The sequence below is a fragment of the Narcine bancroftii genome, chromosome 1 (genome assembly GCF_036971445.1).
Source record: "Narcine bancroftii isolate sNarBan1 chromosome 1, sNarBan1.hap1, whole genome shotgun sequence".
Lineage (NCBI taxonomy): Eukaryota > Metazoa > Chordata > Chondrichthyes > Torpediniformes > Narcinidae > Narcine > Narcine bancroftii.
The window spans coordinates 280,597,400-280,621,777 of NC_091469.1; the positions used below are offsets into that span (position 1 = coordinate 280,597,400).

General features: G+C 39.9%; 1 protein-coding gene across 5 annotated transcripts in view; it reads right to left on the minus strand.

The window, feature by feature from the left end:
- saal1 (serum amyloid A-like 1) overlaps nucleotides 1–24,378 on the minus strand; it is a 37,691-nt gene that overhangs the window by 2,543 nt on the left and 10,770 nt on the right. The window contains exons 1-12 of one of the 5 annotated variants that reach the window (XM_069901372.1): nucleotides 23,860–23,982; nucleotides 20,169–20,314; nucleotides 19,229–19,336; nucleotides 18,406–18,489; nucleotides 13,148–13,227; nucleotides 11,019–11,078; nucleotides 9,656–9,771; nucleotides 8,534–8,708; nucleotides 3,346–3,428; nucleotides 2,122–2,307; nucleotides 728–903; nucleotides 253–345 (exon numbers count right to left, since the gene is read on the minus strand). In XM_069901372.1, coding sequence (XP_069757473.1) covers nucleotides 253–345; nucleotides 728–903; nucleotides 2,122–2,307; nucleotides 3,346–3,428; nucleotides 8,534–8,708; nucleotides 9,656–9,771; nucleotides 11,019–11,078; nucleotides 13,148–13,227; nucleotides 18,406–18,489; nucleotides 19,229–19,336; nucleotides 20,169–20,294 — 1,287 coding nt within the window. In that variant the 5' untranslated portion in view covers nucleotides 20,295–20,314; nucleotides 23,860–23,982. Of the gene's footprint in view, nucleotides 1–252; nucleotides 346–727; nucleotides 949–2,121; nucleotides 2,308–3,345; nucleotides 3,429–8,533; nucleotides 8,709–9,655; nucleotides 9,772–11,018; nucleotides 11,079–13,147; nucleotides 13,228–18,405; nucleotides 18,490–19,228; nucleotides 19,337–20,168; nucleotides 20,315–23,859; nucleotides 23,983–24,378 lie in introns of those variants that run through there. The other 4 variants (XM_069901348.1, XM_069901363.1, XM_069901356.1 and 1 more) reach the window with 4 other exon arrangements.

Sequence of the window (24,378 nt, forward strand, 5' to 3'; positions counted from 1 at the left end):
CATAGATGTTCACATGTCAACTCGATGGAAGGTTTGCCACTTGAAATGTTGAACTGTTTTTTTTCCAGATTATGAGAATCCCATGATTCAGTTGTGCCAGCAAGATTCCCCCAGACAAAGAATCAGGGCTGAAATTGTAATTGTTCTTTGATTGTGATTTTGTGAGTGCAAATTCAGGATTATTATGTCTTAGAGTCTAGCCAAGAGTAAATGTTCACAACAAATTTAAAACAGACATGCAGAAATACTCACCGCAGTGGTATACAGAGGAAGAAGATGATGAACAGCACAGATACACATCTTCTGATTCAGATATCCTTCTTCAAAGCTTTTCATCACAAGCTCCTAGAGAAGAGAGGATCAGAGTTAACACAGTGCAACATGATTCTTTTTGACTTGCAATGAGGCAACTACACCACTAGTCAGTCATACCAAGATCAATGGTTAGTTTACAAACAGTTTTCACAAGTCCTCTAAACACAAGCTTCCTCACTGAATGTTAGATAATCTCTGCTCACCAAACAAACCCATTTTTGCAGCATCTTCAACTCCATGGACTTGCCCACCTACACCTCACTTCCTCCATTTAACCCTCTTGTAACCCCAGTGGAATTTCCACTCCCTACTGGGAATCTTATCACATTTATTCCTTTCTCCCCAACCAACACAAAATTATTACTTATCCTTCATAATGACCATCTTACTGAAGTTCCCAACTTAATTTTACCTTAGAAATGTCCATGAAAATTTCAGAGAGGAATTCACAACAGATATTCAGCAGAATTTTCATGTGGAAGCCTCCTTCCTGTCTTTTCCCTTTCTGAGCTCCTACCGGAGATGGGACAGACCATTTGTCTGCACTGGGTCGCCTTGTTCCTTCTGGTGGTTTCTTCGGACATTCTTCTGCATAGAATAGAACACGCAGCAATGTACCGAGCAAGGGAAGATCTGCACCCAACAGAAAACAAAGCAAGGAATGAAATGGCAAGATGAAGTGAACCAAGTAAAGATCCAACAGAATAAGGCAGAGACCTATGACCACAAAGATGGCAATCAATATAGTACTTGTCAAAAAGAATAACAATTAACATTGCAGTTCTCAGTCATCAATAATTGTGCCTAATTAGAAAAGAGCATTTAACATCGGCATAAAAACTAATACAAAGCACTCACAGTGATAAGACAAAGAAAATGTTGGCAGAGTAAAGAGAGGCAGTGGGGAAGTCCATTAAAAAAAAAATTGGCCCAAGCAGTAAATCTTAAAGCAGAGTAAGGAAACTGAATGATACAATTAGTTCAGCTCTTCTGTTCTATTACTACTTGAGTAATACAACAAATATAATATACAAACCATATTATATATTGAATCTCCTTTTTGACAGTACAATGATAAAATCTAAGTTCTGGCTCATACTGTTATAAAACAGATTAGCAACTTCACCAAAGGTTGGAATTTTTTGTCCTCCCAAAATCATTCAAAATTTCTACTAAATGAGACCTTGGCTCAATTGTTTTTTTCTCTATATGTTGACCAACATAATGTTTCAAAAATAATTTGCTAACGTTATTCTGTGGACAAATTGATCATTGTTCAAAGTACAATACAAAGATTTAAATGATTGACAATGTCCAATTTTACCCGCTGAATAAGCAATGAACTTGTCCCAATCACCTAAACTCATCATGGATGAGCTGGTTTTATTAAAACAGTGGTTTTCAAATTTTTTGTTTTCACTCACTTACCACCTGAAGTAATCCCTTTGTAATCACAGAGCACCCATGGCATAGGGATTACTTCAGGTGGTATGTGAGTGGAAAGGAAGTTTGAAAACCACTGTATTAAAGCAATTAGTTCACATTTGGTGTCCCCAAGTTCCATAGTTAACCTTCTACCAATACGTTTAGGTTGCTGCAAAAGGCTATAAGGATCCAAGTGGCAACTGCTTTCTTGTGAATGAAGTAAGATTGGAATTCTTAAACTACCAATCAATTTCATAAATGCCTTAATTAATAGTTGGCCATCTCAGATCACAATCTTATTTATGCTCACAAGATACAAGGGCTGAATTTATTTTTCTCTGAACCTCAATCTCAATATTTTCCATAAACTGCTGAACTCACTTTGCTCAACCTTGCTGAACTTCTCCATGTGTGAGGCAAATATCACAGATAAGATAGCCACAGCAGAGGACAGCACACTAGCCTGCTCTTCTATGATTATTGATGGGTCATCATCCTGGCAAAGGTCAGTGCAAACTATATCACACAGTAGAGTCCAGGTTGCCTCTCCCTTGTCTGGAGTTCTCACTACAAGGAGAAAAATATACAATAATGCAGTTAACGAACAGCATTCTACTCTTTAAAATTATGCCCCAAGCAATGAAAATCTGTTCGGTATTATTTCAAATGCCCCTTTTATAGCAGTTTTCAAATATATTATCTTGATATTACGTTTAAAAAAATGCAAGTTCTATTTTCTATCAAAATCAAATGGAGATTCTACATAAAAATAGATAATGGAAAGGATTATACCAGTGTTGTTCCACTAAAAGCAAGAGTAGAAACAGGACTTTGAATGAACTAAGATAATTTAAATTAATTGCAGAAAAAAATCTCACTGATTTATACAAGATTATTTTTCATTCCTTTACATTTAAGTGGACTTTAAGTTATCACCCCATTGCTCCTCATATATCTGTTTTGCCATCACAGAAACTATTTGAGGAAATTTTGCTACATTTTCTCCATGGTGAAAACATCCTTCCTCAGATAAGGAGACCAAAACTGAACATGCTGCTCCAGTTGAGATTTCAATACGTCTCTGTACAAGTGCGGCAAGGTTTCCTTACTCATGCACTCAAATCCTGTTGCAACAAAGGCCAACAATACACTTACCTTCCTAACTGCTTGCTTATACCAACCATTTTCATCAATTATTAAAAGCAATTGGATAAAGAAACACAATTTTTACAAGTGGGCTTCGCACTGCAGATTTCAGTTGCTACATTTTAAACGGAGTTAAACTACTACATTCAGAGATTAAATGAATTCCATGCACAGTAAGTTGCTTTGGATGGATTTCAATTGTAATGTAATGTCAATTGTCTTGCATAACTCTGCTGCAGTGTTAACTTTGTTTATCTGCTGAGTATTTTGATCATTTTCTGTTTCTGGGTAAAGTGCCTTAATTACCAACAATAACTTACAATGCCACTGAATTACAATCGATCCGTTTGTTTACAACCTCAAAAGCAACAGATATCCAAAAGAAATACCACTGTAAAGTAATAGAATAATGCCGGACTGTAGAGCTGTAGTTAAGAATGTTGAAAATAAGCCATTTACCAATTGCTTGGATCCCTTCATCTATTGTAGTGAGAAGTTGGAGTATATGAACATAAACTTCTAGCCCCCCAACACTATCTGACCTAAACAAAAGGAAAAAAAAACAATGAGATTAAAGAAGACTTTCTACATAGAGCAGTAGGTGGAAAGATTAAATATTTGTAATTGTGATAACTAAGTACCTCAAAGATCCACACATCCATTATGTGCCAATCAAATTTTACATCGATGTAACCATGGAGCTTTCCACCTCACCATTCTCCAAACTCATTAGCACTGATCATCCAACATCTCACAGAGCTGAGCAGTTCAAGACTGCCAATCAACGCTGATATTTTATTCTTCTACCAACTGCAATGTTCAGCCATTTACAAATGTTTTCAGTTCCAACAAAATGAGTCATGATGGTACTGGGAAACATGTTGCTTTCAATTTCAACACAGCATAGATCAAATGTAAAATAAAGCACTAATAGTGCACCTTGACACCAATTTCATAAAACACTGCTCCATTTTTATGATAATAATGTCAATCAGCACTGCATTAGGGGGCTTTTAAATTTTTCTAGGTGAAATCAAGGAAATGTTTGGTTTAAGCAATTCTTTTTTTAAATTATTTTATTTTATTTTTCACACTGTGAACCATATCAACCAAAATACATACAAACATTTCCCTCTTAAATATACACAGTGGCATTTTTCTCTCCTTTTTTTCCCCCTACCTTCCTTCCCCCCCTTCCCACCCCCCTCCAAAACCAAAAAACGTTCAACATATACAATACAATAAAACCATTAAACAATGTCATCACACAATGAAAATAAACAAGAAAACTGTGTCATCTACTTTTACACACTGGATCAAGTCATTTTGTCTTCTTATCATTTTATCATTTTAGGGGGTGGAGGTCAGAGGCAAGCCCTCTCTGTTATGTTCCATGTATAGTTGCCAAATTTGTTCAAATAATGTGACTTTATTTTTGAAATTATATGTTATTTTTTCCAATGGAATACTTTTATTCATTTCCATGTACCATTGCTGTACTCTCAGACTCTCTTCCATTTTCCAAGTTGACATTATACTTTTTTTGCTACAGCTAAGGCTATCATAATGAATCTTTTTTGCGCTTCATCCAGTTTGAGGCCTAATTACTTACTTAGAAGAAAGATCTCTGGATTTCTTGGTATGTTGCTTTTTGTGATTTTATTTAATATCCGATTTAGATCTTCCCAAAACTTTTTCACTTTCTCACATGCCCAAATTGCATGTACTGTTGTTTCCATTTCCTTCTTACAACGAAAACATCTATCTGATAATCTTGGATCCCATTCTTTTAATTTTTGAGGAGTGATATGCAACCTATGTAACCAATTATACTGTATCATGCGTAACCTTGTGTTTATTATATTCTTCATAGTTCCAGAACATAACTTTTCCCATGTTTCATTTTTTATCTTTATATTTAAATCTCTTTCCCACTTTTGTTTGGGTTTATAGCTTATTTTATCATTTCCCTTCTCTTACAGCATGATGTATATGTTTGTTATAAATCTTTTAATTATCATTGTGTCTGTAATCACATATTCAAAGCTGCTTCCTTCTGGTAATCTCAGTCTGCTTCCCAATTTGTCCTTTAAATAAGCTTTCAGTTGGTGATATGCAAACATTGTACCATGAGTTATTCCATATTTGTACTTCAATTACTCAAATGTTAATAATTATTTCCCAAAAAACAATTTTCTATTCTTTTAATTCCTTTTCTCTCCCACTCTCTAAAGGAAAGGTTATCTATTGTAAAAGGGATTAGCTGATTTTGCGTCAATAATAATTTTGGAATTTGGTAATTTGTTTTTTTTTCCTTTCTAAGTGAATCTTCTTCCATATATTGAGTAAATGATGCAGTACTGATGAGCTTTTATATTGCACCAACTTTTCATCCCATTTATAAAGTATATGTTCCGGTACCTTCTCCCCTATTTTATCTAGCTCTATCTTAGTCCAATTTGATTTTTCCCTTGTCTGATAAAAATCTGATAAATACCTTAATTGTGCTGCTCTATAATAATTTTTAAAGTTTGGTAACTGCAAACCACCATGGTTGTACCTCTCTGTTAATTTATCTAACACTATCCTCGGTTTCCCCCCTTTCCACAAAAATGTCCTTATTATTCTCTTTAGTTCATTAAAGAATTTCTCTGTTAAGGGAATTGGTAACGATTGAAATAAGTATTGTATCAAGGATACATTCATTTTAATGCAATTTACCCTTCCTGTCAGTGTTAGTAGTAAATCTTTCCAATGTTCTAAGTCATCTTGTAATTTCTTCATTAATGGCTGATAATTTAATTTGTATAGATGCCTAAATTATTATCTAATCTAATACCTAGGTATCGGATTGCTTGTGTTTGCCACTTAAATGGTGATTCTTTTCTAAACTTTCTGTAATCCGCATTATTCATTGGCATCGCTTCACTTTATTTGATTTGATCTTGTACCCCGATATTTCTCCATATTCCTTCAATTTCTTATGTAATTCTTTTATTGATAATTCTGGTTCTGTTAAGTATACTATGATGTCATCTGCAAATAGATTGATTTTATATTCCTTCTCTTTTATTTTTATCCCTTTTATTTTGTTTTCTGTTCTTATCAGTTCTGCCAATGGTTCTATTGCTAAAGCGAACAGTGAGGGAGATAGTGGACATCCCAGCCTAGTTGACCTGCTTAATTTAAATTGGTTTGATATATATCCATTTACTGTCACCTTCACCATTGGTCCCTTATATAATGATTTAATCCAATCAATATATTTCTCTGATAGGTTAAACCTCTGTAATACTTTGAATAAATAATTCCATTCTACCCTGTCAAAGGCTTTTTCTGCATCTAAAGCAACAGCCACTGTTGGCATCTTATTTCCTTGAACTGCATGAATTAAATTAATAAATTTACAGACATTATCCACTGTTCGTCTTTTCTTAATAAATCCAGTTTTATCCTGTTTTATTATTTTAGGTACACAATCGGCCGATCTGTTTGCTAATAATTTTGTTATTATCTTATAATCTGAATTAAGTAGAGATATTGGTCTATATGATGCTGGTGTTAGTGGATCCTTCCCTGTCTTTGGTATTATTGTAATTATTGCTGTCTTACATGAATCTGGCAAGTTTTGTGTTTCTTATATCTGTTTCATTACTTCCAGGAGAGGAGGAATTAATAACTCTTTAAATGTTTTATAGAATTCTATTGGGAATCCATCCTCTCCAGGCGTTTTATTGTTCGGCAGCTTTTTTTAAAATATATCCTGTACTTATTCTATTTCAAATGGTTTTATCAGTTTGTTTTGTTCCTCTTGCAATTTCGGCAGTTCAATTTTAGCTAAAAACTCTTCTATTTTATCATCTTTCCCCTCGTTCTCAGTTTGGTATAATTGTTCATAAAATTCCTTAAAGTTCTCATTAATCTCCATTGGATTATATATAATTTGTTTGTCCTTTTTCCTTGATGCCAATATAGTTCTTTTAGCTTGTTCTGTTTTAAGTTGCCAGGCTAATATTTTGTGTGTTTTTTCTCATATTTTGTGTGCTTTTACAGAAGTCTTCTCCACCTTATATGTTTGTAATGTTACGTATTTTAATTTTTTTGTCCGCCAATTCTCTTCTCTTTGTTATATCATCCCTTTTTGCTAGTTCCTTTTCTGTACTTAATATCTCCCTTTCCAACTGTTCTATTTCCTGATTGTAATCCTTTTTCATCTTGGTTACAGTTCAAGCAATTCTTGTAGGACAGTCATTCCTCCAGTGAATATTTTCCATATATGAGAGTTAGCTCTATCAGGAGCCTTCCTCCCATCAAAGTAATTGAGAGCAATTCCAAGTTCAAGAATAGAGGTTCTATGGAACTCAACTATGTACACAAAAGAGAGAACAGTAATAAGTACACACTGTGAAATATCCATCTTGCACATATATAGCTCAGAATAGTTTTCCATCCAGGGTTTGTTCCTGCCAGCAAGTACTTCACCATCTACAGATTTTGAAGGGACAACTTTATTGATGGCAGGGCCAAATGTTACCTTAATACCATCAAACAAAGTGCAGGGATTTCCATTGTTATGAGTAATCTGAACTTTCTGATGTAAAAATGATCAAGTACCAGAGTTCACAATTGCCTTGCCTCCGTTTAGAATGATATTTATTTTAGAATATGGACTGTGTAATTTCACACCAATCAGGTAAGAGTGCACCCAGTTGCACAATGTAGCTTTAGAGTGGAAAGTCCAAGAGCCGACACTATCAACTTGATACGTCAACCACAAAGGCAGTGGAGGGAGCAGCAAACACCACTCACTGGTTTCTGAATTTATGTCACCGAAGCATTTGACACCATCAACATGCCAGTTCTTTACGAGACATTGGCAAAAATTGGTTGTGCCCCCCCAAAACTTTTAAGTTTCCTGCATTCCTTTAAGGTCAACATGCAACGTTTCTTACAGTTTTGAAGTGAGTAATGGAATGAAATGGGCTGTTTTAGTCCTGACGCTTAGCATTTTTTCTGTACTCTTGAAGGTCTATGCAGACATGGAAAGATTCTTTCTTCATACAAGATCGAGCTGTTCTTCATCTGTTCAGGCTGAAAACTAAGACCTGATAAGAGAACTCGTTACCCTGATAAAAGATCAACTTCAGTGCACTCATGCACCTTCTCCCTCTCTAATGAATGTCAAGAAAACATGAATTGCCTTGGCTCATTCCTCATGAGCTGATACAACAACTGGGAATGGTCCACAAAATTTGTTTCCTTATGTCCTTTATGCCAGATATTTCACTGAGAAGGACAATATGCCTATTCTCTTTTTGATTTCCATCCTTCTACAAACATTCCCTTTGTTCTCACCCCATATTCTCCTATTTTGCATCTTGAAATTTGTCAAAATTATTTCCCGTTCTGATAAAGGTCATCAACTTGAAATGTTAAATTTGTTTCTCTCTTCTCAAATTATGCCTGTTAAGTATTTCCCAAAGTTTAAAGTTTTTATTTCAAGTACCTTACTATTTTTCAAGCACCAAATTAAATGAATAGTTGTGTCTATCTAAGGATGTGTGTTAATGAAGAAACTATTGTTGAGTTTGCAGAATTATCTTGTAATTCCAAATATATGGGATACATTCCTTTTCTCAAAACTTACCTGACTTGCCTGGCTGCTTCCAGTAAACAAGGGACCAATAAAATCTCAGCTGTTTTTTCCTGCTCTGTCACTGTTGCAGAAGGCTCATTTGATTCCCCGATCCAGCTCAGCATTAGCTCCTTGTCCAAGTCAAAGAGTTTATCAATCATCTCACCAATCTTTCCCAACAAATCAGCTGACAAGACAAAAAATAAAATTAGTATGTTTACAAAATGTTTGGCCAAACTGCTCCATTGCAATTGGATGTCTCACAGTTATAACCATATAACTATTTATGGAGCGGAAACAGACCATGTTGGCCTTTCGAGTCCGCACCGGTTCACTGATTTTGTGCGCCCTCTTCAGGCAATAGTCCCGATGGGTTTGGCCCTCGAATTCCAACTTCAGTGGCTGAATTCTTCCATTATGACTTCTCAACTTGTGAACTCAATTCCTCTATTTAATGAAGCCCGACATCCCATAGGTCTTAACTATCCTATCAATGTATGCAGCGACCTTGAGGAATGTATAGATTTGGTTGACATCCAGCTGAGTTGAGGTGTATTCCATGGCAATAAATGGATCTGAACATGCATGAAGCTTTGCATGAAGAAAAGCATTACCCTGATCTGCAAACAGAAGCAGGAGAGGCAAGAGGTTGGAAAGTATTGACAATCTCACTACTTGACATTGGTCCATCCAAAACCCAGCATTCAGAACAAGTCTTCCCTTGGGATGGCTTGAGAGATATTCAGCAAAATCTCCTTACTTCATTTCATTTGAGAGGATAGACAGTCTAGATTTAACTCTTACTCAAAGACAGCATTCAGTTACTCTATCACAGCAGAACTCTACACTCCATTTTCAGTCGAGATTTTGTGGTCTCAAGACTGATAATCAAATACAGTAGAAACCTGAGTGGCTGACTAGCTCCCACAGGTCAATGTAACAGTGTAAAATTTTCAGTCAAAAATTGCATTTATCCATTCTTCCCCATATTACAGATGTATCTAAACAATGCATTGTTATACCCAACTTTACTCTTTTCTTCCACTACCCTTAAAATCTTCACCAAGATTCTTCCTTAAGTTGCATAAAACTAAAAATAAGGTTGATGTTAATATTGTGTGTGAGACCACTTACTATTTGTGGAGCTCTGCATTATGAAGCATACGTTATCCCGAACAGCAGGTTGCTTATGGATTTGGTCAACCCAGATGGTGGCAACATCTGGCTGAGAAAGGCATGTTAGTATTAACCTGCCAAAGAAAGACAGTTACCTTAATATTTACCATCATGGAAAGGCCAGTGGTTCTGTCAATGCAACTGTATCAATAAATTTGTAAATATGAACACTTCTTGCTGTTTCTCAAACGCATACAAGATGAAATTTAATTCTATGGTTAGTTGTGCCTTACAATTAACGAGGCAGTCATTTTTATATTTTGCAGTATTTCCAGGTCAACCAGTACCCATAAAGAACTCACACTGCTTGTAATTAGGAATTATCACAGTTTTCACATGTAGGAATGAGACCATGGGCATAATGGCATTGTCACAGGCAAATCCTCTATTATCAATATAACGGAGAGGGAAAAGGATGACCATCATTGACCAGATACACAGCTGGATCAACCAAAAAAATACCGTGGTTATAAGAACAGGTCAGAGACTGGGTATCCTACCAGTGACTCACTTCCTGGCATCCCAAAGTCTTCCCATCATCTACAAGGCACATGTCATAATGAATGCAGTGCAAACAACTCTCAAGCAATCTGATACTATCCAGGACAAAGCAACCTGCAATGTTTCACAGTGGATATATAGTATACCATCAATAAAGTGCACTGCAGTTAGTTGCCCAGCTTGCTCTAACAACACCTTTCAAACCTACAATCTCTTTCACCACGAAGGACAAAGCCTCCAAGTTCACTCCATGATGTATACATCCTGATTTGGAAACAAATCTTCAATTCTTAATTGTCACTGGGTCTAAATCTTGGAATTCACTGCCTAATAGAATTGTGGAAACATTTTCATTTGGGGAAAAAAAAAATCAGTGATTCAAGAAAGACAGGGCTCACTACCACCTCCAAAGGGCAATCAGGATGAGTAATATATTCTGGTCTTGCTTCAATAACTAGATCGTGAAACTGAATACAGTAAAACCCCTGATATCTAGAATTCAAGCAAATGGCAGCCCCAAGCAACCGGCAAAAAAAAAATCTATATTCAACTTGTCTGGTTAGAAGAAATCAGCAAATCATGAGGCAGTGGATGTTTTAGTTGGGCATTGTAAGAATAACTCTCAACCAATCCTCATTGGTGCCAGTTACCAGGGGATTTTACTGAATATAAAAAAAACTGCAACCAGGTCAAAGCAGACAGACTTTGGATCCATATTAACATATTAAGTGAATCAGCTAATTAGGTAATTAAGCATCATGCAATCTTCACAACTTCAATACACAGAATTATGCAGATAAAGCAATATTCAAGTATATACCTGCTGGTCTCCAAGAGAGTCGGTGGATCAGAATCTCCCAGTAGCAACAGCAACACCTCACTATCGGACATAAAAGAAACACACCATCAGTCCAGACTCCCTCAACTCCAAATCAAAGGAGCATATAATTTTCCATAAGTTAATTTAACATCAATTTCTCTCTGGTCATCTTCCTCAAGCAATTATCTCTTGCAAATATGGGACAATTACAAGAATAGTCCTACGTGAAAAAACAGAAACAGAGAAAGACCAAAAGCATTCTTAGTGCCAGGCACAGCTCAACTTGCCACCTTAGTTTCTTGAATCCAGAAGATAAGTCAGATCCAAAAAAACACCAAAAAGGCAGCATAAACCTTACCTGCATAAGACCTTACTTCTACAATTCACAGCTCAAACCTAAAAGTGCAGCATGATGGAACAGGAATCTTTCCAGATTAATGGACTGCATCATCCAGAAGAATTAGTAAATTTATAAAATTAATATGGTACAGATGCATCCATTCATCCCATCAAGTCTGTGGCATCCCATCACAATGAAAGAGCCACAAACATATCATCATCATACTTCTAATCAATTTTGTACTATTTAATAAATTATTTGCCAACGTTTGTATTTTTCAAGAGGGGTGAGCAGGGGGGAAGTGGCAGCACTAAGGCAGGGGTGGCGGCGGCAGCACTGAGAGGGTATGACACTGATACCAGCTCTCATGAGAATGCTTTGTTGCCATTTATTTTGCTCACTTCTGCCACCCCAAGTCTAGCCAGAAAATTACTGCACTGGCTTCTTCATTAAACTTTGCAGTAGACTGAATAATAACAAGACTGAAGGTTTGGAATGTCCCTTTTTCCCTGACCGCCCCCTTGAATCTTTCCACTTTCGGAATCATTATTCCATACCATTCCATGATTTGTGTCCCAACTGCACCAAGAGCAACATTCACAAGGTTGAAGTGCAAGGACTCCATATGCAATTGCACAAAGCTAATGTGTTTTCTCCATATGAAGTGGCTTATGTATTTTTTTTTTAATCCTACATATCTAATACAAACTGGATTTAGACAACTCAATATAGAACTCTGCAGGATATTTATTCTGTCTGGGCTGGATTCTAAGCTATGATTCAAAGTAAAAAGACTCCTATTATGCAAGTGGTTCTCACCTATGTTTTGCCCACAGACCACCATATCACTTATCACAGATCACCTATATAAACCCACAGACCATCAACAGGCGGAGGGAGCTGGCCAGCTGGATCCCTTTCCCGGACCGCTGATGGGATTTTTTTGTTTTTTTTTGCTGTGGGATCATTTTTTGAGAATTTTTATTACCAAATTTACCACCTTATTTTACAAATTCATTTATCACTTACATTGGTCTTCGGTGTAGATCACCCAGAACAAGCCCAAGGGCCATCAGTTAAGAAATAGTGCTGTTTTTTTCTCATTAAAATAGCCTTTTTTTAAAAAATTACAGCCATAAACTGTAAATCCCTATAGTGCAACCAAGGTTTTCATTGTTTTTCAAATGGAAAACAAGTAGCAGAATTTATTTGTGCACTGAGTTTATCATAATGTAGGAGGCATTATGGGGGTGACACAGTTAAGGGAATCAGCGCCAGCGACCTGGGTTCGAATCTGGTGCTGTCTGTCAGGAGCTTGTACATTTTCCCAGATACTCTGGATCTTCCCACCCTTCAAAACATACCAGGAGTTGCAAGTTAACTGGGTGGAAATTGGGTAGCATGGGGTCATGTATAGGAAGGGCCTGTTACCGTGCTGGATGTCTAAATAAATAAATACATAAGCATTTTTTTGTTTGCAGCTCAAACTACTTTCAAAATTGCGTGACGTGTAAGGTTGCGAAGAATAAAGAAAGACAATATCTTTGATTTAAGACCAATCCTCTCATGAAGCTTTTCTATTGTTGTGAACATATATGATTTACCCCACTCAATATATAAAGTATACAGGGAAAATGGGAAAACAAAGTAGACAAAATTGGAGATAAGGAAATTAGATTTTATCCATTTTTTCCCCAAAATATCACAATGATATCAAGATTTAATATTATCAGAAGCATGATACAAGAAAACACCAAAAAGGCAGCACAGGAAGCCGAGCAGTACTCACACTAGATTATCATTGTTTGTGATCGACTGACAAGTTTCCTTATAACAAGCCATGTTGCCCAAGATACCAACGCAGATCTCCTAACCTCAAAGAAAAGTAATGTTATTAAATAATTTCACAGTACTGCTGATTAAAAAAAACAAGGACAATCTCTTAGCTGAGAGCAGAAAACATACAATTCCTCTGTTAATTTCTGCAGGACAAATTCTGTACATCTCAGGACGGGACGAGAGGGCTGGGAGAGTCAGGAGGCAGCTCAAGGTGAGTGCCTTTAAAATGCAAGTGAAGCGGGACTCAGGTCACAAACACCTTGGGACCATTACTGAAAAAAAAAGCGATGTGGGACTTGAGAAAGAGCTGGGAGTGTCAGGAACCAGTTTGAAGGGAGTGCCTTTAAAAAGTGAGTGGAAAGCAAGTTAAGGGTTAAACAGAACAGTGATTGGTGGGAGCAGTAATTAAGGGGAAGTGACAAATAAAAAGAGGGATAGCTCAAGAGGAGTGGCCAGTGTGAGAATGGCTCAGGATAGGAGTGGGACTTAAGAGGCTTTGACTCATGAGGTTTTGGGAAGTAGAGGACGAGCTTGATTCCAGTAAGGCAAGATCTTTGAATTTAAATTAGAGAGTTAATGGAGACAACAGCTAGGGCAGTAGAATGCTCCAAATGTAGGATGTGGGAAATCTCTGACGATTATACCTGCAAGAGGTGCATCCAGCTAGAGCTCCTGGGAGACTGAGTTAGTGAACTGGAGCTGGAGCTAGATGACCTATGGATCATTCAGGAGGCAAAGGTAGTGATAGAGAGGAGCTTCAGGGAGACAGTCATCCCTAAAAGTCAGGAGGCAGGTAACTGGATGACTGTTAAGAGAGGGAAGGGGAATAAGCAGACAGTGTAGAGTACCCCTGCAGCCATTCCCCTCAACAAGTATACTGTTTTGGATACGGTTGGGAGGAACGATCTCCCAGGGATGAGCTGTGGTGGTCACATCTCGGGTGCAGAGGCTGGCCCTTCAATTCAGAAGGGAAATGGTGGGGGGGGGGGGGGAAGAAGAGGAGAGCTATGTTAATTGGGAACATTGGTTTGGAGAGCAGATAGGAGGTTTTGTGAACAAGAACAAAGCTCCAGGGTAGAATGTTGCCTCCCAGGTGCCAGAGTAAGGGACGTCTTCACAGCGTTCTGAAATGGGGGGAGGATGAGCAGTTAAATGTCATGGTTCATGTGGGGACCAATGACATAGATAGGAGTAGGGATGAGATCCTGAAGAGGGAATATAGAGTTAGGAAATAAGTTAAAAAGCAGGACCTCAAGGGTGGTAATCTTAGGATTGGTGCCTGTGCCACGTCCCAGAGGATAGGAATAGGAAGTTGTGGCAGATGAATGCATGGCTGAAGAGTTGATGCAGGGAGCAGATTTGTGAATTGAAGAGATTAGGGTAGGTCAAAAGTATGATGCCATGCATTCTGAGTTTGTGAGGAAGGACAGACAGAGGACAAAACATAAATGAAGGTGGATAGAGGGGTTGAAATGTGTCTATTTCAATAATAGGAGTATTAGGAATAAAGGGGAAGTACGATATTATGGTCATTACAGAGACTTGGCTGGAGGAAGGGCAGGATTGGCTGATGCAGGTACTGGGGTTTTGGTGTTTTAAAAGGAACAGGATGGAAGGTGAGTAGTCAGGGATAGCATCACGGCTATAGAAAGGGAGGACACCGCGAGGGAGTGTCAACTGAGTCAGTATGGGTGGAAGTCAGAAATAGGAAGGGAGCAATCACTGTACTGGGAGTAATCTATAGGATGCCAAATAGCCCTCAGGATACTGAGGAGCAGATAAGCAGGCAGATTTCGGAACGATGCAGGGTTGTAGTTATGGGTGATTTCAACTTCCCTAATATTGATTGGCACCTCCTAACTGCAAAAGTTCTGGCTAATGAACCTGGTCAGGTGGCAGACCATTTGGTGTTCAAGCATTTTGGTGAGAGTGACCACAACTCCCTTTGCTTCAGCATAGCTATGGAAAAGGATAAAAATAGACAAAATGGGAAAGTGCTTAATTGGGAGCCAATTACGAAGGGATGAGGCAGAAACTAGCAAGAGTAAATTGGAAACAGATGTTCAAGGATGAAAGCACAGAAGTAATGTGGAGGAATTTAGGTTTGTCCTATTGGGACAAGGAAAAGAGGGTAGGAAAAAGGAACCATGGCTGACATAACAATGGAAAAAGGAAGCATATATTAGACATAGGAAGCAAAAAACAGGAAAGGCTTATGAGAAGTATATGGTAGCCAGGAAGGAGCTTACAAAAGGACTTAGGAGAGCTCAAAGGGGGCATGAGAAAGCCTTGGTATGTAGAATTAAGGAGAATCCCAAGACGTTCTATGCATATGTGAAGAACAGAAGGATCACAAATGAAATTGTAAGTGGGGCCACTAAAGGATAAAGATGGCAACATGTGCCTGGAAGCGGAGGAGACTGAGGAGATCCTAAGTGAATACTTCAGGCTCATCCAGAAAGTCATGAAGCATGGGATCAGTGGAAGCCTGGCTGTGTGGAGAAAAAATTGGCTTGCAGAAAGAAAGCAGAGAGTTGTAGTGGAAGGAAAGTATTCTGCCTGGAGGTCAGTGACTAGTGGAGTTCCACAAAGATCTGTTCTGGGACCCCTGCTCTTTGTGATTTTCATAAATTACCTGGATGCAGAAGGATGGGTGAATAAGTTTGCATATGACATGAAGGTTGGAGAAGTTGTGGATAGAGCTGAAGGTCCTCCATCAGCCAGCTCCCCACCATGACTACCAGCCCCCCCACATCTCCATCGGGCACACAAAACTCAAAACGGTCAACCAGTTTACCTATCTCGGCTGCACCATTTCATCAGATGCAAGGATCGACAACGAGATAGACAACAGACTCGCCAAGGCAAATAGCGCCTTTGGAAGACTACACAAAAGAGTCTGGAAAAACAACCAACTGAAAAACCTCACAAAGATAAGCGTATACAGAGCCGTTGTCATACCCACACTCCTGTTCGGCTCCGAATCATGGGTCCTCTACCGGCATCACCTACGGCTCCTAGAGCGCTTCCACCAGCGTTGTCTCCGCTCCATCCTCAACATTCATTGGAGCGACTTCATCCCTAACATCGAAGTACTCGAGATGGCAGAGGTCAACAGCATCGAGTCCACGCTGCTGAAGATCCAGCTGCGCTGGGTGGGTCATGTCTCCAGAATGGAGGACCATCGCCTTCCCAAGATCGTGTTATATGGCGAGCTCTCCACTGGCCACCGTGACAGAGGTGCACCAAAGAAGAGGTACAAGGACTGCCTAAAGAAATCTCTTGGTGCCTGCCACATTGACCACCGCCAGTGGGCTGATATCGCCTCAAACCGTACATCTTGGCGCCTCACAGTTCGGCGGACAGCAACCTCCTTTGAAGAAGACCGCAGAGCCCACCTCACTGACAAAAGACAAAGGAGGAAAAACCCAACACCCAATCCCAACCAACCAATTTTCCCCTGCAACCGTGTCTGCCTGTCCCGCATCGGACTTGTCAGCCACAAACAAGCCTGAAGCTGACGTGGACATTTACCCCCTCCATAAATCTTCGTCCGCGAAGCCAAGCCAAAGGATAGAGCTGAAGGGTGTCGAAGGTTACAAGAGGATACAGGCAAGATGCAGAGCTGGGAAGAAAAGTGGCAGATGGAGATCAATCAGAATAAGTGTGAGGTGATGCATTTTGGAAGGACTAACCAGAAGCATGAGTATAGGGTTAATGGTTGGTTATTTAAGAATGTGGATGAACAGAGGGGACTTGGGGTTCAAATCCATACATCCCTCAAGGTTGTCACACAGGTTGATAGGATAGTTAAGAAGGCCTATGGGATGCTGGGCTTCATTAATAGGGGAATTGAGTTCAAGATTAGAGAGATCATGTTACAACTCTACAAATCTCTGGTAAGACCACACTTTAGAGTACTGTGTTTAGTTCTGGTCACCTCATTATAGGATGGATGTGGAAGCAATGGAGAGGGTGCTGATGAGATTTACCAGGATGTTAACTGCATTGGAAAACAAGTCTTGAGGCAAGGTTAGCAGAGCTGGGATTTTTCTCTTTGGAATGTAGAAGGATGAGAGGAGTCTTAATAGAGGTCTACAAGATTATGAGAGACATTGATAGAGTGGACAGCCAGTGCTCGTTTCCCTGGGCAGAAATAGCAAAAACCAGAGTACTTATGTACAAAGAGAAGGGACGAAAGTTTAGGGGAAACATCAGGGGTAATTTTTTTTTATACAAGCATAGAGAGTTGTGGATGCCTGGAATGCCTTGCCAGGGATGGTGGTGGAGGCTCAAACATTAGGACCATTTAATAGACTCTTAGATGGGCACATGGATGGAGGTAATTATAGTGGACAACAATTTATTTTCTTAACATGTTTGCTTCCTGAAATAATTGAGGATTATGATAGACAACTTCAAGCTGAACTCAAAAATAATTCCAGATTAGATGTATCATGTAGGAAGTTGGAGAAACATTAAATGAACTTTTATTGAAATTAGCATGTTTAATTGCATAATGATGCTGAGACAGTTAGATCAACTGACATAAAAATATTTTGCCACTGATTTTTATTTGTACTCAGCATCTGATGCCTCTCATGTCAGTGTCCAACAATAGTCAGCCAGCATTGATGGGATTCCAGTTGCCCTGGTACTGCTTTTCCATGGTCGCAATGTCTTGGTGAAACCTTTCACTATATTCATTACTGACTGCACCAAGATCAGCAGGGAAGTGGTCCAAGTGTGAATACAAAAAAATGAATTTTCAATGACATGTTGTACTTCGTGGTTTTTATGCTTGAAAATAGGCTTAAGACAGGAAATCTCAAAAATATGTTGTATCTAAAAAAAAGTATGCGATAGGAAGATTTTAAGGTGATTTTGTGATCAGCAGCTCAAACTCCATCAAATACACCTAAAAGTATTCAGGAAGCAAAATCTTCATTGTCCAGTATTAGTTACTATGAACATAATACACTTATTGGAGCCAAGTATCATTATAAACTACATAACATTGCTGTGTGTAATATTATAATAGAGACCAATGGACAATTTTGATCGGCAACTCAACTCCTCAGACACAGTACAATTGATGAAACTATAACAGACCTTACAATGTGTGTGCAATTACTGACAGAATTCAGTACAAAGTTGTAATGGAGCAACACTGGAATTAACCCCAGACTTGCTACACAATTCACTTACCGTTAGTCGAGGACACTTAGATTTACCAATGATTCCTAATAAAATGTCTGTTACATTGAATTCTTCCAGAAACAGAGTAACATCCTGCAATACAACACAAGCTTGCATTAGCAGACTGTAAGAGATCCAAGTCTGCATCTATGAGTAAAAAGCATTAGATTGGAGGTGAGACACATTCAAAAGTCACAAAGCAGTACTGCATCTGCCATTGTGCAAAGTGCTTTTTTTTCTTCCCCAAAAAGAAAAAGACAAATCCAGCAGGGCCATATATTTTGTTAGCACGGATCATGCATCACAAACATCAGAGACAATGACCACACTAACTGGGAAAACCCAAACGTTTTTCCTGAATGAAAAGTGTGCTGCCGTGGCAAAATAAAATTTCACTAATGCTCTAGAACGATGACTTTTTTCATCTTAAAACTCCTTGGTATCTCAGTGTGCCACATTACAGTGAAGATAAATATTAATATTTTGACTTCCCCATCGCACCTTAACTTTCCCCCAGAGAAAATGAATGATGTCAAAATAAAAACTCAGATACTTCAACTAGGTGATGTTAAGATTCATTTGTAAAGCTAGATACCAAATCAGCTACTTGTTCACTGATCTTAGAGATGGTGTGGAGCCAGAGAGAAGAATGCAAAGAAAGAACAACCTGTGGCAAAAAAAATTACATGGTAATTTTAAGTGAACAACCATATCCTAGTCATAGTCTGGTTGCCTTTCAGATGCATTTTGCTCCAACACAGAGTAAATAACCTATTTTCAAACAGTTTTTAATTATGATGACATTCAAGTTCCACCACTGCTCTTTGGTTACCTCATCCATAGACATGTCCCAGACTTTACAGATCTCATTCTCAAGGTCCTCATCCAATTGTGTTTCAGTTTTCAAAACTTCTGTCTCTTCGCCCTCAGTAGAGACAAACTAGGAAAGCAAAATGGGATAGTTAATATTCTGGGCACTTAACACTTTGTTGGCATTGTACATGTACGTTTTTGAAAAGAAACCCAGTAAAATAGTAAAAATTATAAAATGCAATGAAGTTAAGTTCATACAAGTCAATAGAAGAGCTCTCTTCTCTCGCACAAAATAAAAACTTTAAACAGATAAAAGCAATGAGTATCACTTTCTTTTTGTCATTAAGTAGCCCAAACAACTCATGTTTGGCACATTCATGAGCCAAGATGCATCAGGAAGGTTTGTATCTGCTATAAATTTTATTTGTTTTGTAATCCCAGGTTGATTTAATCCTGCTCATTCAACTAAAGACAATAGAAATTCATATTCATTTTTAAATTTGGAGCTGAATACTAATTCAAGTCTGTTGAAGTACCACCTTCTGCAATGACTGACTCAAGTCATTCAAGTCCAAGTCATTGAATATTTTCAAGGAAGTGGTGGAAATGGACAAAACACAAAAGGCTTAAAGGTTTAGAATGATGATATCAATAAGCCCTGTGTGTTAAGTCAGGTTCAGACATATTCTGGTTGAATCAAGTTTTAATTTTAGACCTCTTTAAAACTCCTTAGGATATTACAGGTATGGAATATCCTTACTGACACATTAACTGTGAGTTGGTAAATAGTCTTAGCCAAGTATTCAATCCATGATGTATATAACTGAATAAAAGACCATTGGATTTGGAACTTGAGTTTCCAAACAAGTTAAAAGATCAAGTTACCATTGAACAAGTATGCTCTGATGTCACATCATAGTACAAGCTGTATTTTTGTGTGCACATGATGCGGATGTTACCTTGATTAGCTGCATGAGTGTGCTAAACAGCCAGTGCTTGCTATATACTGTGCTTCCAATTGCATCATCTCCAGTGGTCTCACTATCACTTTCATCGTTTGGAGGTGGGGATGGATTGCGATCCATCCCCGCTACTTTAATCAATCCTACCAAGAGAAACATAGGAAAATGTATTAATTCATCAGGAGGATTTGATGGGTTAGAAGACAGCCTAGATATTTTTTCCAAAAAAACAGGCTAAATAATATTGAACCACCCATACTACTCTCACCATGAACTACTCCAGGATCACTAAAAGATCTGTCTGTGTTATTAAAGCATCGCTTTTTATTTGCACTAACTTCAACTACGGATATTTTTTTTTCTATCATTTTAACATATATCATATGTGGAAATTTAATTTATTCTATTGTTGGTGTGTTTTCTTTTCCTGTGTTTGCAGCAAGTGAGATTTTCAGTGCATCTGCACATTGTACTTGTGCAGAGAACAATAACCTCTTAGAATGCCCAAACTCTGCAGCTATAAAAACAGCATTCAATTTATAAAATGAATACAGATCTGTAGAAAGACACAGCAGTGCTCACATCAGAAATATCAATTAACCTTTTAACATTTATCAAGATATGATGTTTTTTTTGTTTAATATATTTCCAGGGTGAAGATATTCATCACCAGTCACCTAACCCAGCTTGTGAGGCGTGAAAACTGCACTGTTTTAACATTTTAATTTTAGTCTGCTTTCCAGCAGTCTGCCACTATCCTTCTGTCGGTCAGCATCCCACCGATTATTGCCCTCATGCAGCGCTTCTACTTACAGCAAAGGCTGAGTAAAGTTCATCTCCCACCCTCCATCCTCAATACATTCTAGAGCACACATGTCAAACTCTGGCCCGCGGGCCAAATTTGGCCCGCAATATAATTATATTTGGCCCACAAGATCATATTAAATATATATTAGAGTTGGCCCGCTGGCCGCCGCGCCAGTATAGCGCATGCACACTGAAGGTGAAAATGAAGATGCCGGAGGTGTGGAGGGATCTCAGAGTCCCGAATCCTGGGGATTGGAGCACCGCACTCAGCCCGCCTGGCTCCCGGACACACAGACGCGGCTGGAGTTGGGGACCATCCTCGTTGGGTCTGCGCTTCAGCGGCGACTCCAGACCGAACGTCTCGTTGGCGATGCCTTCCCCCTCGCTCCGTGCGCGGCGGACCCTGCCTCCCGCTCCTTTTGTTGGAGACGAGCCCGGCGCCGTGAGATCGCAGTTAAATCCCTCTCCAACCATGGGAGGGGGTTGGGAGCAACGCGCTCTTCTCAGCCAATTCCTCCACCGCCCCGGACACCGGCGTTTCAACGGGGGGGTCGGGTGCCTTCGTCAGGCGACCGACCTGTTGGTCCAAGACAAGGGGAGAGCGTACAAACTCCACACAGACAGCACCTGAACTCGGGTGAAAGTGGAGCTGCGACCCCACATTCCACATCAGGACTGTGTGTAAGATTGGGAGCAGTGAGACGGAAGCTTATTTTGTTCCTGTGATTTAAGCCTTTCTTGGGGTGGGGTCCTTCTCTGACCACTTGCCTAACAATTAACCTAATCAGATGTGGAGTTACCAGAATACAACAGTTCTCAACCTTTTTCTTTCCACTCGCGTCCCTGTGCCATTGGTGCTCTGTGATTAGTAAGGGATTGCTTAAGGTGGTCTGTGGGTGGGAAGAAAAAGTTTGAAGACCATTGCTTTAATCATCCCTCATTGACTCGTCATGTGCACGGTTTCAGAACACTAAAGGAAATGGGCCAATGACAATTTTTCTCAAGCAAAATATTTCAGTAACAATTGGGTCTAGAGCAGTGATTCTCACCCTTTCCTTCCCATTCACATCCCACCTTAAGCAATCCCTTACTAATTACAGAGTTCCGATGGCATAGGGCACACATGTCAAACTCTGGCCCGGGGGCCAAATTTGGCCCGCGATATAATTATATTTGGCCCGCAAGATCATTTCAAAAATGTATTAGAGGTGGCCCGCTAGCTGCTGCGCCAGTATAGCGCATGCACAGTAATACAACAAATCCCAGAATGCATTGGCGTCAGCCTGCTAATCGCCCCCACCTCCTCAGTTTACGTTGCAGGGTCTCACCGTGGACTCTGGTTTTGGGGCCTGGCCGGTGTCAGGGGAAGCCAAGGCCGCTTCCCAGCGCCCGGAACCGGAGGCCTCGGGCCTGACCTCGCCAGGACCGTTGCCCACTCCCCCTCCCTGCCGCAGGCCGACCCGCGACTCACGGTGACAGGGCCGCTGATCCGCCGAGATGCCGCCCTGCAGCGAGAGCCGATGCCCCTGCACTGTCGTTGTCCAACCCGATCGCCCGCAAACCCCGCCCTCCCGCACACAGGCCTGAGTAAGGATTATGAACTTTAATCTCAGGATAAAACGATCTTCCAATAGTTTCAGGTCACAGTGATAAATATATTCCTGGTTAAAAATGGTCCTGCACCTGGATACAAGCTCATTAGGCATAAAACTTGAAAAGTGTGTAAATCAAAGGATATCTGTACCAATGGAAAAAGGGCATGGCAAATAACCCTGCTAGAGTTCATGCCCACAATCAGTCACCCATTTGATTGTTTCAGGAATCATGTTATTCTCCCACATTCTCAATAGCCCTCAGATTTTACTATTCGACAGCACACTAGCAACATTTGACAAATCCTCTATAGAGAAATATTATTTATTGAATATTTTATTTCTCATTTGTTAATGCTTCTGGAAAGAGTTTATCCAAAACTATTATTAAACATTTATTTTAATAAGAAAAAGTTTAACGTTACATATGTTGAAAGAAGAGAAAACATGCAGATGTTGTTGAAAATTTTCAATTAATATTTAGTTCGGCCCTCGACTTAGTCCAAGTTTTTAATTTTGGCCCTCCATGAATTTGAGTTTGACACCCCTGTTCTAGAGGATGTATTGAGAGCATCCTGTACAACTGCATCACCTCCTGGTTTGGAAGCTGCAGCATAAGACTCTGCAGAGGATAGTGAAGACGGCGGAAAGGCCATTGGGGGAATCTCTTCCCTCCTTCAAGGACATCTACAGCGCTCGAAAGGCACTAAACATTGTGAAGAACTCCACACACCCCTAATGTAAACTGTTCTCCCTTCTGCCAAGTGGTTGGAGGTACCGTGGCACTCAGGCCCTTTCGTCCAGATTGGGCAACAGTTTTTTTCCCCTCAAGCCATCAGACCCCTGAATTCCCAGAACATATGTGGCTAGTGTACCGTGGACTTTTACTGTATACATCTTAATGGGTTTAACTTCTATTCTAATTTATATTTATGCAAATATGCTCTGTGGTCCTGGAGAAAGGTGACCTCATCTTTACCATGCTATGAACGATAAATGATGGAGACTCGACTTGATTTAATACCACTGCTGCCCCCAGCGACCCCTCCCCTTCCCCGGGTCTCAGGTGTAAAAATCTGCAAGCAAATAGCCAGAACTGAGCAGATCCAAGTTTGCTTGGGCAGGATGACAGCTCCAACCTGCCATGGATTCGTGCGTGATGTTCCGCTCCTCTGCCTTCCACTCCACCGGCCAGGAAACCCACCTGCTGCCGGGTAGAGGGCGAGTGAGCCCCTCCCTCACACCGGGCTGCAGACGGCTCAGGGGCCCCGTCGGTCGCCATTACTCACCAAGGGCCGCTTCCTAATGGCTGATGGCGCTCAACCCCTCTTCACACCAACAGAAAATGCGATCTACTGCCCTGCGCAGCCATCATCCTTTTAAACGTTTCACCCTCCCTCTGCAGCGCCCCCAGTCGGCTCGGCGTCACACCACGTTTTTCCCCCTGCAGCGCCCTCCGTCGGCTCGGCGTCACACCACGTTTTTCCCCCTGCAGCGCCCTCCGTCGGCTCAGCGTCACTTCACACCTTCCCCTTCCGGAGCCATCCACCGGATCGGCAACATTCTGCACACCCTCCCATCACACGACCCCATCCACCCTCAGATGATCTCCCATCACAATGTTAGTGGATGTTTGCAGATTCCCCAAGTTTAACTACTTGTATTTCCCCACATGACAAAGTCTTGTGTCAATAAACCACGGGCGACAAGTGAAGTCATCCATTCGAAATGCTCCCTGTTGGTAGTGAACACAAAAAATACCACTAATTGACCTTGGATTGGGAAGGAACTTTATCCATGACTGAACC